This window comes from Lithobates pipiens, unplaced genomic scaffold (genome assembly GCF_037356315.1).
Source record: "Lithobates pipiens isolate NorthernLeopardFrog02 unplaced genomic scaffold, aLitPip1_a1.2 Scaffold_18, whole genome shotgun sequence".
Classification (NCBI taxonomy): Eukaryota; Metazoa; Chordata; class Amphibia; order Anura; family Ranidae; genus Lithobates; species Lithobates pipiens.
The window spans coordinates 448,164,447-448,180,648 of record NW_027507758.1 but is presented as its reverse complement, the minus strand read 5'-3'; the positions used below and the strand labels follow the sequence as shown (position 1 = coordinate 448,180,648).

At 46.1% G+C, this 16,202-nt stretch overlaps 1 protein-coding gene across 3 annotated transcripts in view; it reads left to right on the top strand.

Moving 5' to 3' along the window:
- Positions 1–16,202, top strand: part of ATR (ATR checkpoint kinase) — a 182,090-nt gene that overhangs the window by 93,700 nt on the left and 72,188 nt on the right. For all 3 annotated transcript variants that reach the window (XM_077488215.1, XM_077488214.1, XM_077488216.1), the window contains one exon: positions 10,569–10,660. In XM_077488215.1, coding sequence (XP_077344341.1) covers positions 10,569–10,660 — 92 coding nt within the window. The remainder of the gene's footprint in view (positions 1–10,568; positions 10,661–16,202) is intronic.

Sequence of the window (16,202 nt, the reverse complement as noted above, 5' to 3'; positions counted from 1 at the left end):
AGGCTGTATCGAGCACTCACTATTCTGACGCTGGAAACAGCAGAAGCTCCATTCTCTTCTCCGTTCAAGCCAGCTCAGACCCTCAGGTATGAAGGGGGGTCTGATCACTTTCTGGGCCCCCAGATTGGCGATTTTGATCTATTTGAATGCCAGCCAGCTGCCTCTTTTTCTTTAAAAAAAAGGAAAACATTTTTTTTTGGGCAAGTCGCGGCCCCTCGCCGAGCGGAGGATGTACCCCCAACCCGCCGCCGCCCGCCATGATGCCAGTGCTCACACGGGAGATTCGCTTCCCTGTTTGAAATAGGAAGGGGGCATGGCTAAACAGCATCAGACGCCGGCCACATGTGTAGGAAGTAGTTAGAGCTCTGCAAGAGAAGCTGCTGCCTGGCGGTGGAGGGACAGAGCAGAGTGGTTGCTGGTCAGGTTTGGTGACGCAGGCATTTTCCTTTTGGCAACATTGTACTGTTTAGCTAGGATTAATAGCAGTTATTGTACTGTACTATAGCCTAGCAAGTGAAACATTCTTTGGCTGGTACTGCCTCTGCTTTGTGTACTGTAAGCTATGAGTGACAAAGGGACCAGGAACCCCTCTAAGAGTTCTAAGGGGTTAATGGTATACAACAAACTAAAAACCCTTCCAAAAGAATGTCTTCCTCCCCGAGAGTAGCCGCACAAGTCAGGTGTTTACTCCCTTAACCCTTTTGTTGCCCGCCACGGGCTCTTGAGGTATCTACCTCTAATAATTTGAACCTCCCCCACCTGGGGATGTTTTTGCCTATTCATGCATAGCTTATGTATTCTGAATGGGAACATTTCTATGAAAGAAATGGGGGGTTCCAGCTATTAATGCTGCAGTCACCTCAGTGAGCAGAGTCTCACATGTCCAGTGGAATTGCAGTAGCTCAGTCAATTAACCCTTTAACGTCTGCTCCACTATTGTGGTGGAACACATTTTGAGTCACGCCAATGCATTGGAATGTGGACTCCAAGGGATTAAGGAACAGGTGTGAGATACCTGAAAGTTCTGCCTGATCAGCAGGCTCGGCATGGGGCTGGTGTATTTGACGCACTGTGTCTCACAGATGCTATGAAGGACTTGATTGTTAAGCCCTATGGCTTATACTTGGACTAGTGCATTTTTGCAGAGGTCCATGGCTGAGATATTGATCAGCCGAAGCACCAGGTGAAAACCCTTCGCCATTCTGTGTCCCTTCCTGGGGTATGACTATTCAGAGTGGATAAGTGGAGTGGAGTGGACTATTTAGAGTGGATAAGTACATCAAAAAGGGGCTCTCTTTACCAATAAAGGAGGTTCAAACTGTTCTCCTTTAATCATGCAGCCTCTCCTAGTGCCTGGGGTATCTGCCTTTAGGCGGTCTCGACAGGGGCAGCACCAGGATCTTGGGGCAGAAAGCCCATGAAGCAGAATGCTAAGGCCTTCTCATGAAGGAACACCCCCACTTGTTTGAGTGAGGGGAAAGGTCCTGCGATTCTCAGTCTGGCAGGAACAATGTTAAGAGCAGAGTGATTTCTGCGATTTTTATTTTTTATTTTTCTCTAGGTTACAGCTAGAGTTTCAAGAGCCTGGGTGGCCCAGTCGGCTTTCGATTTGAGGGTTCGGGTCCTGTTTGGGTGCTGCCTGTGGGGTTCTTGGGGCTGCTGATGCGGCAGTCTTTATGCAAGAGTGTCCGTCTCCTCAAAGAATGCTCCTAAGGTTCCAGAAAAAAAAAAAAGAAGAGAAAGAAAGAAGTGTCTCTTTCTGGTCTCTGGATAAGCTGTTATCCCAGTCGGTGATATCAAAGATTCCCTTAGTGGAACAGGGTTTTTTGGCTCAAACCTTTTAAGGTCCCAGAGCCAAGTGGAGAGGTAAGATCCACTCAAGAGCTCGGAGATCTGAATTGGCATGTAAACATACGATCTGTTCATAATTCGATTGGCTGTGTCCATCCTGCAAGGAGGGGAATTGCATATCTCCATGTGCCAAAGTTTCCCTCTTACCAGAAATCTCTGCGGTTTGAAATATAAAATTATTTTTTTATCAATCGTGGCACTGCCATTCAGCTTAGCCACAGCACTACGAGTGTTGAAATATTCTGGCACCTCCTTTAGCCATGTTAAAGGCTCAAGGCATAGCGGTCCTAGCCTATTAGAAGATCTACTTTGAATAGATCATTCAGTCTCAGGTCTAAAACCAGAGTCTGATCTCAGCTGTAGATAGCTGAAATCTCTAGGTTGGATTCTCAGCCTAGGAAGATTCTCCTTAAAACCATCAAGGAGGTTACTTGGGGGCTGGTTATAGATACCATACAGAAGAAGATATTCTTACCCCAGGCGTGAATCAGTTCCATTGTAGGATTAATTCAATTTATCAGGAAAGGAAAATTCAGGATTCAGGCCTTGTTAGGTTCCAATACGCTTGGCTCCCGACTTAGGTCAGAGACTAAATTGGTGGTTGTTATCCAGCAGGAGGGAAAATCTTTATCCTGCAAGGTGTTAACAGATGCCAGCCTTCTAGGCTGTGGAGCAGCCCTGGAAGAAGATTCTGTCCAGGGGAGATTGTCCAGCTTAGAGGACCTTGCCTATGAAATTTGTTGGAAGTTTCAGGCAGTACATCTGGCCTTAGAATCTTGGTGGTCAGGTTACGGGACTGTCCTGACAGGATTCAGTCTGACAGAGCCACGACGGTGGCTTACATTGATCACCAGGGGAGGCACGAGAAGTCATGCAGCCCAAAAAAGAGGTGAATAATGTTCTAGCTTTGGCAGAACACAACACTCCTTGCCTATCGGCAATTTTAATATTTCAGACGTACTACTTGAGACACCAACAATTATTTCCGGGAGAAGGATCTCTTAACCCTGACATCTTCCTAGCAATATGTCAGATGGGGTACTCCGGACATGGACCTATTCACGTCCAGATTCATTAATAAGGTCGACAACTTTATGTGAAACAAGGGGCCCACTAGCAGACGGAACAGGTGGATTAGTCTTCCCAGGGGATCAGTTCTCACTGATCTATGCAGTTCCTCCAGCTCTACTACTTCCGTGCCTTCTCCACAGGATTAAGCAGGAACAGAAGGAGGTGACTCTGGTGGCCCCAGCGGGTCCCAGAAGATCTTAATTTATCGAGATCATAAAGAGGGCAGTTGATGTCCTTTGGACTACTTTACGGACAAGGAGTTTAACAAGTTTGACTGTTGAATCCCACTCTATAAAAGATCGTGGGTGATCTCCTTCAGTAGTGTCTACTTTCACTAATGCCAGGAAGCCAGCTTCCAGAATCACTTACTATAGAATCTAGAAGGCATAGGTTTCTTGGTATGGATCCATGGGTTGGCACCCCAGGAAGTATGTCAATAGGCAGGATTCCTGCATATGGGATCTGAAATGAAGCTGCCCTTGACTTTTATCAAGAGCCAGATCCAGGCCGCATCAATGTCTTTTCCTACGGTCTCTTGCTTCCCACTCTTGGTGCGTAGCTTATTCAGGGGGTAACACGGTTTATTCCCCCTATCAAGGCACCTCTAAATCCTTAGGATTTAAAATTGGTCTTGTTGGCTTTGTTAAATCAGCCGTTTGAACCTTATGAGAAATTCTCTTGGTTCTTTGACAAGAAAGATCATCGTTTTTGCTTGCCATTTTTTCTGCTAGAAGAGTATTGGAACTAATGGCTCTGTCTTGCAAGAGCCATATTTCATCATGCATAAGGACAAGGTGGTTTGATGTCCTCATCCTGAATTCTTACCAATGGTGGTAACAGGTTTTTATTTAAACCAAGATATTATTCTTCCTTCTTTCTCCCCAGAAGCCTTCATCTGGGGAAGAGAAAGCACTACAGTCTCTTGATGTCGTAAGAGCGATCAGAATCTATTGAAGGGCGACCGCTCTGGTTCGCAAAACACAGGTTTTGTTCTTGCCGCCAGAGGGTCCAAGATATGGACAGGCAGTGTCAAGATCCACTATTTTCCAAATGGATTTGTCAAGTGATTGACCAAGCTTCAGCATAAAGAAGGAAATTCTTCCTTCTCTTATTAAGAGCACATTCATCCAGGGCGATTAGTGCCTCTTGGGTGGTGCATCATCAGGCCTCTATGGCTCAGATCTGTAAGACCGCAACATTGGTCTTTGGTTCAGACTTTTATCCGATTTTTTTCAAATCGATATTAAAGGTCATGAGGAGATTGCCTTTGGGCACAGCATACGCTGCAGTATGAGTCCTCTGGCCTCCCGTTTCCTTGATTCTGTCCACCCCCCCCCCCCCCTTCCGTTGCGATTGCTATGGGACATCCCACATAGTTATTACTATGTCTCTGTGTCCCCTGATGTAAGAAAAGAAAATGGGATTTTTAAAACAGCTTACCTGTAAAATCCTTTTCTTGTACATCAGGGGACACAGAGGTCCCTCCTTATACACTTTGATTGCTTGGCTACAAAACTGAGGACTCCCAGTAATGGGAGGGGTTATATGGGGGAAGTTCACGCCTTAAGGGGCGTGCCATTGTCCAGCACCTGATATGCCGATATAACCCACATAGTTATTACTATGGCGCTGTGTACCCTGATGTACATCAAAGAAAAGGATTTTACAGGTAAGCTGTTTTAAAAATCCTATTTTTTCAGCTTTCAGTTATTTGCTGACTGACTGCAGAGACCACAAACACCTTCTCCTGCAGAATGTTATCCAAATCTGTTTGCTGCCCTAATGGCTTAGTTGCAGAGACTTACTCTGGTTTTGAGTGACTTGCAGTCCTTGACGAACTTGTCTCTGAGAATTTGGAGTCTACTGCTAATATTTTCAAATAAAGGAGACCATTTCACTACTTATTAATACAGTGAACACCACTGTAAAACTAGAGGATCAGTCTGTTGCTATTTACCAGTGCTGCTTTTAGCCTTGAGTCATTTAAAAATCATTGTAAACATTCCTCCCTCTTGAGTTTCACCTGCATAAGATGTCCAATGATCATGCAGTATCACCAGGGGAGGGCTGGCAGCCTTAGGCCTGGGGGGCAAGTCTAGTCAAGTGGCCCATTAATCCACGAATCAGCTCACCATCAACAGTGCCCATCAATGCAGCCTCACCAATGCCTATCAATGCAGCCTCACCAATGCCTATCAATGCAGCCTCATCAGTGCCCATCAATGCAGCCTCACCAGTGCCCATCAGCTCAGCCTTGTCAGTGCCCATCAATGCAGCCTCACCATAGCCCATCAATGCAGTCTGTTCAGTGCATGGAGATTAGAGAGAGAAAAGCTGCTGGATAACACAGAGCGGAGATCTCCCACTTACCCAGTGCGGCTTCTGTCATACGAAGTCGTGCCTCCTGGACCAGGTTCTATGATAGATGTCACCAGTGTGCTCTTTATCATAGGACATCCTTGGCTTCCTGGCAGTACACTGAGGTACACGTCACAGAGGAGCCGATGCACGTACCTGGTTGCTGTGATATCTGCCGGGCACCCGCAATCGCTCATGACAGAGCAGGAATGTGGATCTGTGTGTGTAAATACACAGATCCACGTCCTGTCAGGGGAGAGGAGACAGATCGTATGTTCCTAGTATATAGGATTGGTCTCCTCCCTAGTCAGTCCCATCTCCCCCACAGTTAGAATCACTCCCTAGGTAACACATTTAACCCCTTGATTGCCCCCTAGTGTTAATCCCTTCCCTGCCAGTGATATTTATACAGTAATCAGTGCATTTTTATAGCACTGATCGCTGTATAAAAGTCACTGATCCCAAAATAGGGTCAAAAGTGTCCGATCTGTCCACCACAATGTCACAGTCACAATAAAAATTGCAGCATTACTAGTAAAAAGAAAAAAATAATAAAAATTCCATAAATCAATAACCTATTTTGTAGACGCTATAACTTATTACTGCTTATCGCAATTTTTTTTACCAAAAATATGTAGAAAATTACACATCAGCCTAAACTGTTAAGGCTTAAGTTGGCATATTATAGCAAAAAGTAAAAAATATTGTGTTTTTTTTAACCAGTTCCCGACCAGCGCACGCCGATGTACGTCGGCACAATGGCACAGGCAGGCATATTGGCGTACAGGTACGTCCAATCTGGTCGGGACCCCTGTGAGTCCGGTTGCGGGTCCCGCGGACTCGATCGCCACGGGCATACCCGCGATCATCTCACGGGGCGGCTGAACGGAGAGATGCTGTTGTAAACAGCATCTCCCCGTTCTGCCTAGCAACAAATGACGCTGATCTCTGCTCCATGTGATTGGAGCAGAGATCAGTGACCCCCCCTCCCAGTTAGTAACACACCCCTAGGAACACTTAACCCCTACACTGCCACCCCCTGGTTAACCCCTTCACTGCCAGTGTCATTTACACAGGAATCACTGCATTTGTATAGCAGTGATTACTGTATAAATGACAATGGTCCCAAAAATGTCCGATGTGTCCGCCGTAATGTCGCAGTCACAATAAAAATCACTGATCGCCGCCATTACTAGTAAAAAAAAATTATTACTAAAAATGCCATAAAACTATCCCCTATTTTGTAAACGCTATAACTTTTGCGCAAACAAATCAATAATCGCTTATTGCGATTTTTTTTTTTTACCAAAAATATGTAGAAGACTACGTATCGGCCTAAACTGAGGGAAAAATAATTTTTTTTATATATTTTTGGGGGATATTTATTATAACAAAAAGTAAAAAATAATGCGTTTTTTTCAAAATTGTCGCTCTATTTTTGTTTATAGCGCAAAAAATAAAAACCGCAGAGGTGATCAAATACCACCAAAAGAAAGCTCTATTTGTAGGAAAAAAAGGACGTCAATTTTGTTTGGGAGCCACGTCGCACGACCGCGCAATTGTCAGTTAAAAAGGGAGTTCGCCGGGAGTCCACGTTTTTTTTTTCTTTTTAAAGCCATCAGCTACAAATACTGCAGCTGCTGACTTTTAAAATAGTGACACTTACCTGCCCAGCGCGCCCGCGATGTCGGCACCCGAAGCCGATCTCGCGATAGTCTCTCGGGTGCTGCCGCCGCCATCTTGGGTATGGGAATCAGGAAGTGGAGCCTTTCGGCTTCATTTCCCGGTTCCCTACTGCGCATGTGCGAGTCGCGCTGCGCAATAAGGATGGACCTGCTGCCTCTGGGATCTGTGTGTTTCCCAGCAGGCAGCGGGGGACTTTCGGAAAGGGGCGTAATCTACGCCCCTTTCCGCAGAGAGCTATCACGGAAGTGGGTGCAGATACCTGTACTGTACAGGTACCTGCACCCCCTCCCCCCTGAAAGGTGCCAATTGTGGCGCCGGAGGGGGGGAGAATTCCAATGAGCGGAAGGTCCACTTTAGGGTGGACCTCCGCTTTAAAGCGACGCAGTGCCCGAATCGCAAAAAAGTGGTCTGGTCTTTGGCCAGTAAAATGGTCCGGGGCTGAAGTGGTTAAAGTTGGCACTCTTTTTTTGTTTAAAGTGCAAATAATAAAAACCGCAGAGGTGATCAAATACCACCAAAAGAAAGCTCTATTTGTGGGAAAAAATTAATTTGGGTACAATGTTGCATGACCGCACAATGAAAACTGACCTGGGCAGGAAGGGATGAAAATGCCCGGTATTGAAGTGGTAAATTAATGAAAGTGTATTTCTTCCAAAAAAAATTGTATTTGAAAAACAGCTACATAAATACCGTGCGACATAAAATATTGCAACAATTGCCATTTTATTCTCTAGGGTCTCTGCTAAAAAAAAAAAAAAAAAAAATTAATTATATTATAAATATATATATAATGCTTGGGGGTTCTAAGTAATTTTCTAAAAAAAGATTTGTTACTTGTAAAGAAGTGTCAAAAAAGGTTTAGGCATGAAGGGGTTAATAATATCAGCTCCCAGCTTGAAACAATGGGAAAGAAGTGATAAATCTTCATAGTGTAAGACTTTTCTTTTTAATAAAAAATAAAAAAAACACATTTACCAAAAAACTTACATTATCTGTGCTCTGTCTTTAGGATCAGCCTCATGGGGTGACAGTCTGCTCCCCCACAGCCTCTCGTTTGTTCTCTTCCTGTGGTCAGGCTAGGGAATTTTTTGCGCCCAGGAATTGCTATTAGGCCACTAGGACTACATGTCCCATGATGCTTTGCAGCTGCTGGAGGCTCTGATGGGCTCCCTCCCTCTACCAATGAGGAAGCAGGGGAGGGAACAGAGTGGGCGGACGCTCACACAGGTTGCAGTCTTCGGAGGAGGAGAGGAGAGGAGGGGGAATCCCCCACACGAACTGACAGGTCAGGTTGGCTCTCACTCCACTGTCAGTGGATTAGTGCGAGTGCGACCGATGGGAGGTGCAGGAACAGAGCGGCCTCCACTACATAAGTGAGTGTGAGTGTCTCTTGAGTTTCCGCGCCCGTCCCTCTGCCTCAGCTGGCAGCCCCTGCCCTGACCCAAAAAAAAAAAAAAAAAAAAAAAAACGTGAGCAATGGCCACCGGCCATTATGTGTATATTGTTAGGGCAGCCTAGGGGGAAATTGCCACCCTGCCCCCCGGCCCAGCCCGCCCCTGAGTATCACGGTGTCATTTGATGCCCTGTGCGCACAGCCTATAGTAGAGTAAAATCTTCACATTATAACCTGAAAAAAACCTTCACATCTGCGCTAGATTAGGTCCAATACATTCTCTTATTTAGGTGTCCTTAGAGGTTTATTGTCCTGGGAATAAATGCAGATCTGCCAGATCACTTGTAGATTCCCTGTCAACATAAGGTAATTACAAAGCTTTGTTCACCAACAGGAAGATGAGAAGTGCATATATCTGACCTCCTAAAGTTGGCCATAGACAGTTTTTTCTTTCAGCTTAGGGATAGTAAACCGCAAAAAATACAAAAAATCTTCTCCTTGCAAGTTAAAGTGGGGGGCCACCCTAAAAAAAAACAGCATTAATAATCGTAAAAAAAAAAAGTTTGAAAAAAATGTTTTTTTTTACGTTACTGGAAACCCCTGTTGCTAGGCAGTCTTCCTAATGTGCCTCTTCCTACTCCGTGGTGATCTTCGGTCTTCTTTCCTCCTTGCATTGTCTTCTGGGTAATGGGGCACTCTGTGTTATGGGAACTGTGTGTTTCCTAACACAGCGCGTCCCATTCACAAAGCGCCGCAAGCATGCGCAGTAGGAAACGGGCAGTGAGGATGGTGGCACCGGGAGCCGAGGGACGGGTCGGCCTTGGGGGGCCGCCCTGGAAAGGTAAGTGTCCTTATTAAAAGTCAGCAGCTACTTTTTATTTTTTTTTAGCTGCTGGCTTTTAAAAAAAATAAAAAATCCCCGCTGGAACACCCCTTTAAGAGCATAATGTGCTAGTATGTATCGCATTATGGACCTGGATACGAAGCCCTCCAGCGGTACTGTCACCGCTGACAGGGCTTCCATCTTCACCCTTCTGGGTTTGCAGACTGCGATCATTTGAATTTGCCGAACTGCGATGATTTCATTTCGCATATGCGCGTGGGAGTCACGGCTGTGAAACAGTTCTCTGAATGGACGGCATGTATTCTAACTTACAGTTAAGCCTTATTAAAGGCTTACCTCTAGGTATAAATCAACACAAGGCCCTTACTACCACTTTGACATATTCCTTCAGTGGCAGAAGAGAGGTGGATGGAGGGGATATTGTATTCTGACAGTGGGACCCGCTGCTGTCAGAATACACTGATCAGCGGCTGTATCTGCTGATCAGGAAATGCTCTCCAAGTAGGTTTCTTTGACATAAGTCAATCAAACGATCGACTTCTGTCAAGCAGGGATGGCCACACACTGTGTGGAATTTGTCCAGCCCCTGCTGAGCCAGCTGAATTTTGATCAGTGTATGGCCAGCCTGTAGTGGTTGTAAAAGGTGATGGTGTGTTTTTTTGTTTTACCTTAATGCACCTTTGCATTAAGGGTAAAAAGCCTTCTATTTTCAGCCAAGCACCCCCAAATACTTACCTGAGCCTGATCTCAATCCAGTACTGTACTTGAGAGCAGCGGTGCTACTTACTCTCTTCCTCCTGACTGGACTTAATGAGAGCAGCAGGAGATATTGGCTCCTGCTACTGTTAATCAAGTCCAGTGCTGGAGCTGGGGGCAAGGCCAAGTGACCCTGTGTGTGTGTGTGTGTGTGTGTGTGTCAATGGATGCATAGAGTGAGGTCGGAATCGAGCCCGCACATGTACCACCATAGGAAGCGGCTTCCTATGGAGGCACACAGAGAAGAGGAGCCCAGAGCACCTGCGGTAGACTCAGAAGACGAAGATCGGGCTACTCTGCGCAAAACCATTGTACAGAACAGGTAAGTAGGAAATGCTTGTTAAAAAAAACAAAAAAAAAACTTACAATCACTTTTATGTTGGCTTTAATAAAGTCATTGACCTAAAACAAACTTTCAGATAAGAAAGTCAGTGATGCTAGAAAGCCTGCAGATCTCTTCAAGATCAGTGACTCAAAATGTTGAGACCTTTGGAACAGCATGACATTTTCAGATGTTAGCTGTGGTAGCTTCTGTACTTGTTCACTGTCAGGTTTCCTTAGATTAGGACTGTACCATGTGAATCTTTTTGTTATCTTCTCTTTTTATAGATTGTGCACTATAATGGAGTGGTGAAATCTATGCTGGGCCTTGGTCAGCTGTCTACTGTAATAACTCAAGTTAATGGAGTGCTAAACAGCAGGTCAGTATAATTGTACCTTGTTGAAGAAATGTAAGGATCACTTTGTGAAATGCATGTCCATCTTTTCCCAGTCTGTATGAGTGTGCCGGAGCCGCGATGATGTCACTCCCACAGATGAGCGCGGGAGCCCTTGGCTCAGGCACGGTATGGTGGACCTTCAGAGCACATGCAGGTGGTGTCACCTGCTGCATCCAGGGTTAATATCTCTAAACGGTGCACATTTAGGTGATATTCATTTTACCTACAGATAAGCCTTATTATAGGCTTACCTGTAGGTAAAAATGCAAAGCAGATTTTACTACTGCTTTAAAATAATTCTGTTCCTCATGTTCCAGAGAAAATAGAAAAATTGTGCAGTTTACAGTGTAGATAATTAGCACTTTCCATTCTTAAATTGGAGTTCCACTGGTTAGGTTTATTAAAATAAAATTTTAATAAACACACTCCTGTTCCACGGTCCAGTAATGCAGCCACCTGATGCCTCGTTCCTCTTCCCCGCCTCTCCGCTGTGCCGGCATTGTAAGTGTTTTCGCCCGGCTTTGACAGCTTGTGGCATCACTGCTGGGCACGCACTGCGCATGTACAAGTCACGCTGTGCTCTCAGTGGCCAGTCAATCTTCTGGGACCTGCAATGTGTCCCAGGAGTATATAGGGTTGTGGTGCACTGCTGCTGACTGCTGCCCTATTCTGCAGCAGTCTTTTATCGTCACTTCCGGTTTTCGGCAACAGAGCACCAGCGCGGTTGGCTGTAGGATCTCGCTGTTCTCTCTCCCAATTGTCGCGGAACTGGTAGGTGTGGGAGGGTGGCATCCACGGAGGACCCGCATCGGATGCCACCCGGTCGCGCTCAGGTGCTGGCCCGGGGGGGGGGGCTCAGCCTGTTCGCGGGGGGCAGGGCAGCTCGGGGGGGGGGGGGGCGTCCTGGGGGTTATTTTCAGGCTATTGTAACAGCTCCCTAAACCTGGTTATCTACACCATCTTTAACCATGACTTCAGGAGATTGTTCAAAAAGATTCTGTGCAAGAGGGAGGGAGAGGAAAGGCTTGTGTAATTCCCCACTAACAGCATCCCAAAAAAGGAAAACTATACACTATAAATCAAGGAGGCCTCTTACTCTAGGGACTCCCCATTTCCTCCAACAACCCTTCATCCAATTTTTAAATCTTTGCAGCATAGTAACGCTGCTATATGCAGTAGGTATTTACTTATCTCATTCCATCACAAAGTCATCAGCCGACTTATCTCGCAGTACACTGCATCCATCACACTGCCCAATCGCTCCCCCTCATGCTGTAAAGGCTGTGGATGTGGGTGTCTGTGGTAGTATATTTAGCAGGCAGGGCTGCCTGCGGTATGCTGCCATTTCACCTGCATGGGGCCACGCTGCTAGTGCCCTGTCACCATGTGCTACGCATGCACGATAAGTATGGGTTTTCAGGGGTTAGTACAGGCTGTGGAGATGACATGACACTTGCTCATCGCCTGTCATCTCATTATGTTGTTTGGGGATCCTTTGGGGCTGCATGGTTCTAGAACGTTTCTCATGCCATTTACGTTTCTCATGCCATTTACGTTTCTCATGCCATTTACGTTTCTCATGCCATTTACGTTTCTCGTGCTTATTTACGTTTCTCATGCCATTTACGTTTCTCGTGCTTATTTACGTTTTTCATGCAATTTTACGTTTCTCATACAATTTTACGTGTCTCATGCAATTTTTTGTTTTAATGCAAACTCATGTTTCTGACGTTTCCCATGTTTCTGACGTTTCCCACGTTTCCCACGTTTCCCACGTTTCTCACGTTTCTCACGTTTCCCACGTTTCTCCCGTTTTCCCCACGTTTCTCCCGTTTTCCCCACGTTTCTCCCGTTTTCCCCACGTTTCTCCCGGTTTTCCCACGTTTCTCCCGTTTTCCCACGTTTCTCCCGTTTTTCCCACGTTTCTCCAGTTTTTCCCACGTTTCTCCAGTTTTTCCCACGTTTCTCCAGTTTTTCCCACGTTTCTCCAGTTTTTCCCACGTTTCTCCAGTTTTTCCCACGTTTCTCCAGTTTTTCCCACGTTTCTCCAGTTTTTCCCACGTTTCTCCAGTTTTTCCCACGTTTCTCTCGTTTCCCACGTTTATCTCGTTTCCCACGTTTATCTCGTTTTTCTCGTGTTTCTCAAGTTGTTCATCAACTTCACATTCTCGTGCAACCTGCGTTTCTTGTGCAGTTGGCGTTTTTCTTGCAGCCTCGGTTCTCATGCTGCTTAAGTTTCGTCGGTTCACGCTACTCCCGTTTCTCATTCAGTTAAGTTCCTTCACGCAGCACATTCCTGTCGCAGGGTTCTTAGTCTGCTCACATTTCTCTTGCAGGTTATGTTCCTCACCCAGTTCCGTGTTATTTTCTCTCAGTTTGTGGTTGCTATTTTCATCATTTTGCTGGGCATCGTTCATTTATTTTGCCATTTTGAGTTCACATCTTCACGGTTATATCATGGCGTTTCCTCTGCAGTTACCTATCTCGTTATGAGTTAGTAGTTTTGTTTGGCTTGTGCAGTGCCAAGTCTCCTCATCTGTGTTACATGTACTACATCTCGGTTTCTGTTTCAGAAATTACATCTTACTATTTACTTCAGTACCTGGACACTTTTTCAGGTTCCAAGACCTAAGTTCACGTTTTTATTTGCCTGTTACGCCTCAGGTAACTCGACCTGGTAATTGCACTAGACTGGCATACGTCGGTCCCGCTCTTACGTTGTATTTTGGGGGGGGGGGGGGGTCTGGTTAATGCAGGTAAGTCTTGGGGGCGGTTATTATGCAGGTCATGTCTCAAGCAGCGGTTATTGGGTACTTTGCTTCTATTCCTCCGGCCAGGGGGTCGAAGCACGGTAGCTCACCCTCTCTCAGTACCTTTTCAGTCCCAAGGCCTCATTGTTGACATATAGCTAGCCTCAACTCTTTGATCTGGTTACAGAATGTTTCAACGCAGCGGAATTGCTTTCCCGGCTTCGGCTCGTAAAGCCCAGCTATGTAGTTGCTATTCCCTGGTGCGTCGGACGTGAGTGCGGAGCAGGTTACCCTGCGGACTGTGGTTTTCCCTGTCCCAATCCACACTACCCTTAATTCCCTAGCTACGTGCTGCCAGGAGTTGCATAATAGAATGGAACTGTTGGTAAGTCAGCCTAATGCAGCTCCAGCAGCATCTACTGGCTCAGGTGCTTTAGTGGATTCTGGAACCCCCTCGGTGCCATGGCCGATACCGGTAGGCTCAGGTCTCGGACGCAGATGCTGGCGCCATGCCTTCTCCTCGGTTCCAGCATTTGGTTATGGATTGGGTTCCCATTGGGCTGATGCAGCAGCCTTGATCAGTAAATCTTTATTTTTGTACACCAGGAAGGCTGTTGATACTGCTTGGCATGTTTTCCATGCTTTCCGGTCGAGCATTCCTAGTCCTGACAGTAACATCCATTTTCCTATTAGTTTTTCTGTTTTTTGCCACTTCAGGTTTTTGGAAGACCCCGATAGGCCTTTCTTTATTTTCTGTGCACCCCATTAAAGCTTTCCTCAAAGGGATCCAGTAGAAGAGCCTTCCTGCTGTGCTTAGTAGACTTTTCATCACGGGTCATATTTTTTGTGTCATGTCTCTCTTGCTTTCGAGGTCTCCTTTGGGTTATTACCCAGCTTGGTGCTCAAGGCAGCGATATATCTGGCCTTCATGGTTTTGTGCTTCTGTTCCAGGGTATCGCATTCTTTTGGCCGATCGACTGCTTAGGCACCCTGGCCATTTCTGTTCTATCCGCCTGCTTACAAGATGCAGCAATGTCTGATAAACCCAGGGATGGTCCTCTGTTGCCTTTTGCTAGTGCTCCCCTCTCCGCAGCTCTATTCATATTTCATTGCTGTACCTTTTTTGGCCAATCTGGGTCTGGACCCTAAGGCATACTCTGCCCATTCGTTCAGGACAGGTGCTGCTTCCGTGGTTTTGCGCCAACGGTCACGGCCCATATCATTTAGACTTTGGGTAGGTGGAGGTCGTCTTGTTTCTCTAGGTATCCGGAGCCTCTTTTTTGAGATGTCACAAGCATTTGTCAATTTGGCATTTTGAAGGTAATTTAGCTTGTTATTAATCTTTTGTAACTGTCATCCTACTGTGTTTATTTTTTGCCCCCTTTTAGTCATACTGACCACATGACCCTGGCACACCTCAGGTTTTCTGGTTATTGTTTCCTTTCCTATACTATGCACAGATTGACTCCGAGTACAAGTGTAAGGCTGACCGCATGAGGAGTCAGGCTACATAAAGCCTGCCCTCCTTTGCCTCTTCCCCTTGTGGTTGTAGGCTCTCGTATCCCACCTACACATTCCCCATTTCCTTTTCTTTTTCATTTCATACTTGGGTATGCCCCCTTTTAGGCATACTGACCACGTGACCCCGGCACACCTCAGGTCAATGTTTTAGGGTTATTGTTTCCTTTCATATACTATCCACAGATTGACTCTGAGTACAAATAACAGCCTGGGTGGAATAACCTATGACTGGAATGGACAGAATCTGGAGCAGTTGTGCATAGTAACTAATCGGCTTCTGTCTTCTATTTTTAAATCTTAACTGAGCAAGCTGAAGCTAGAGGCTTAACCCCCCCCCCATTGAATGTAGACACTGTTTGATGAATCCCCATGGATGATGGCACTTTCTGAAAATTCCCACAAAAATACAGTGTGATCTTTTTGTAAACGCATAGATGTGAACTGTACCTTATATTTTATTTGTGAAATGACGTTCTTTGGCATATTGCCTGAGATTATGAACATGCATGGTTCTATTAACCACATACCGACCAGCCACCGCAGTTGCACTGCAGGGCAGAATGGCTCGGCTGGGTGAAATTACGTTATGTAACGTCGCTTCGCCCTGTGGACCTTTTTTACCCGGCATGATTCCCTCCCTGGAGAAGTGGAGTGGGGCTGTGTGGTTGCTGTCTTCTGCCGCAGAAAGAGAAGTGTACCACTGCTGTGTCTCTCCCAGCTCCCCCTGTGTGGGATGGCTGGCTCAGCGTGCTCCTCCGGTGTAAGGAGAAGCACTCGGCTTGTCACTTCAGGTGGTGGGTGGGGCCTATGCGTTCCAAGCTGGTCAGTCCAGGAAGCTGCATAGGCAGTGAGAGAGAGAGAGAGACTGAGTGATGTCATCAGCGGGCACCGGAGACTCATTCCTGGACTCATTTAAAGCTATGATTTTAGGAGTGACCCAGTGTGGCTGTGGGAGAACACTCTATTTGCAGAATGGACAACCCTGTACGGGCAGGAAAATCGACGGCAGCCAGCACCAGCTTCTCTCAGGTAAGCGTGGGACGAGATCCCTTTAGCAGCACCTTGTAGAGGATTTTTTCTATGCTGTGAGCTATAAGGATAGCGGAAAAAGAGATACATTGGAGGTTCAAGTTCTCCTTCCCTCGAAGATCAGGAGGTCCCTCTGGTGATGGCGGGCTCAGCACAACCTATGCAGAGGCATAGAGTGGACTACTCACCAGACAAAAGTTCTTACTACTGATGCCAGCCATTTC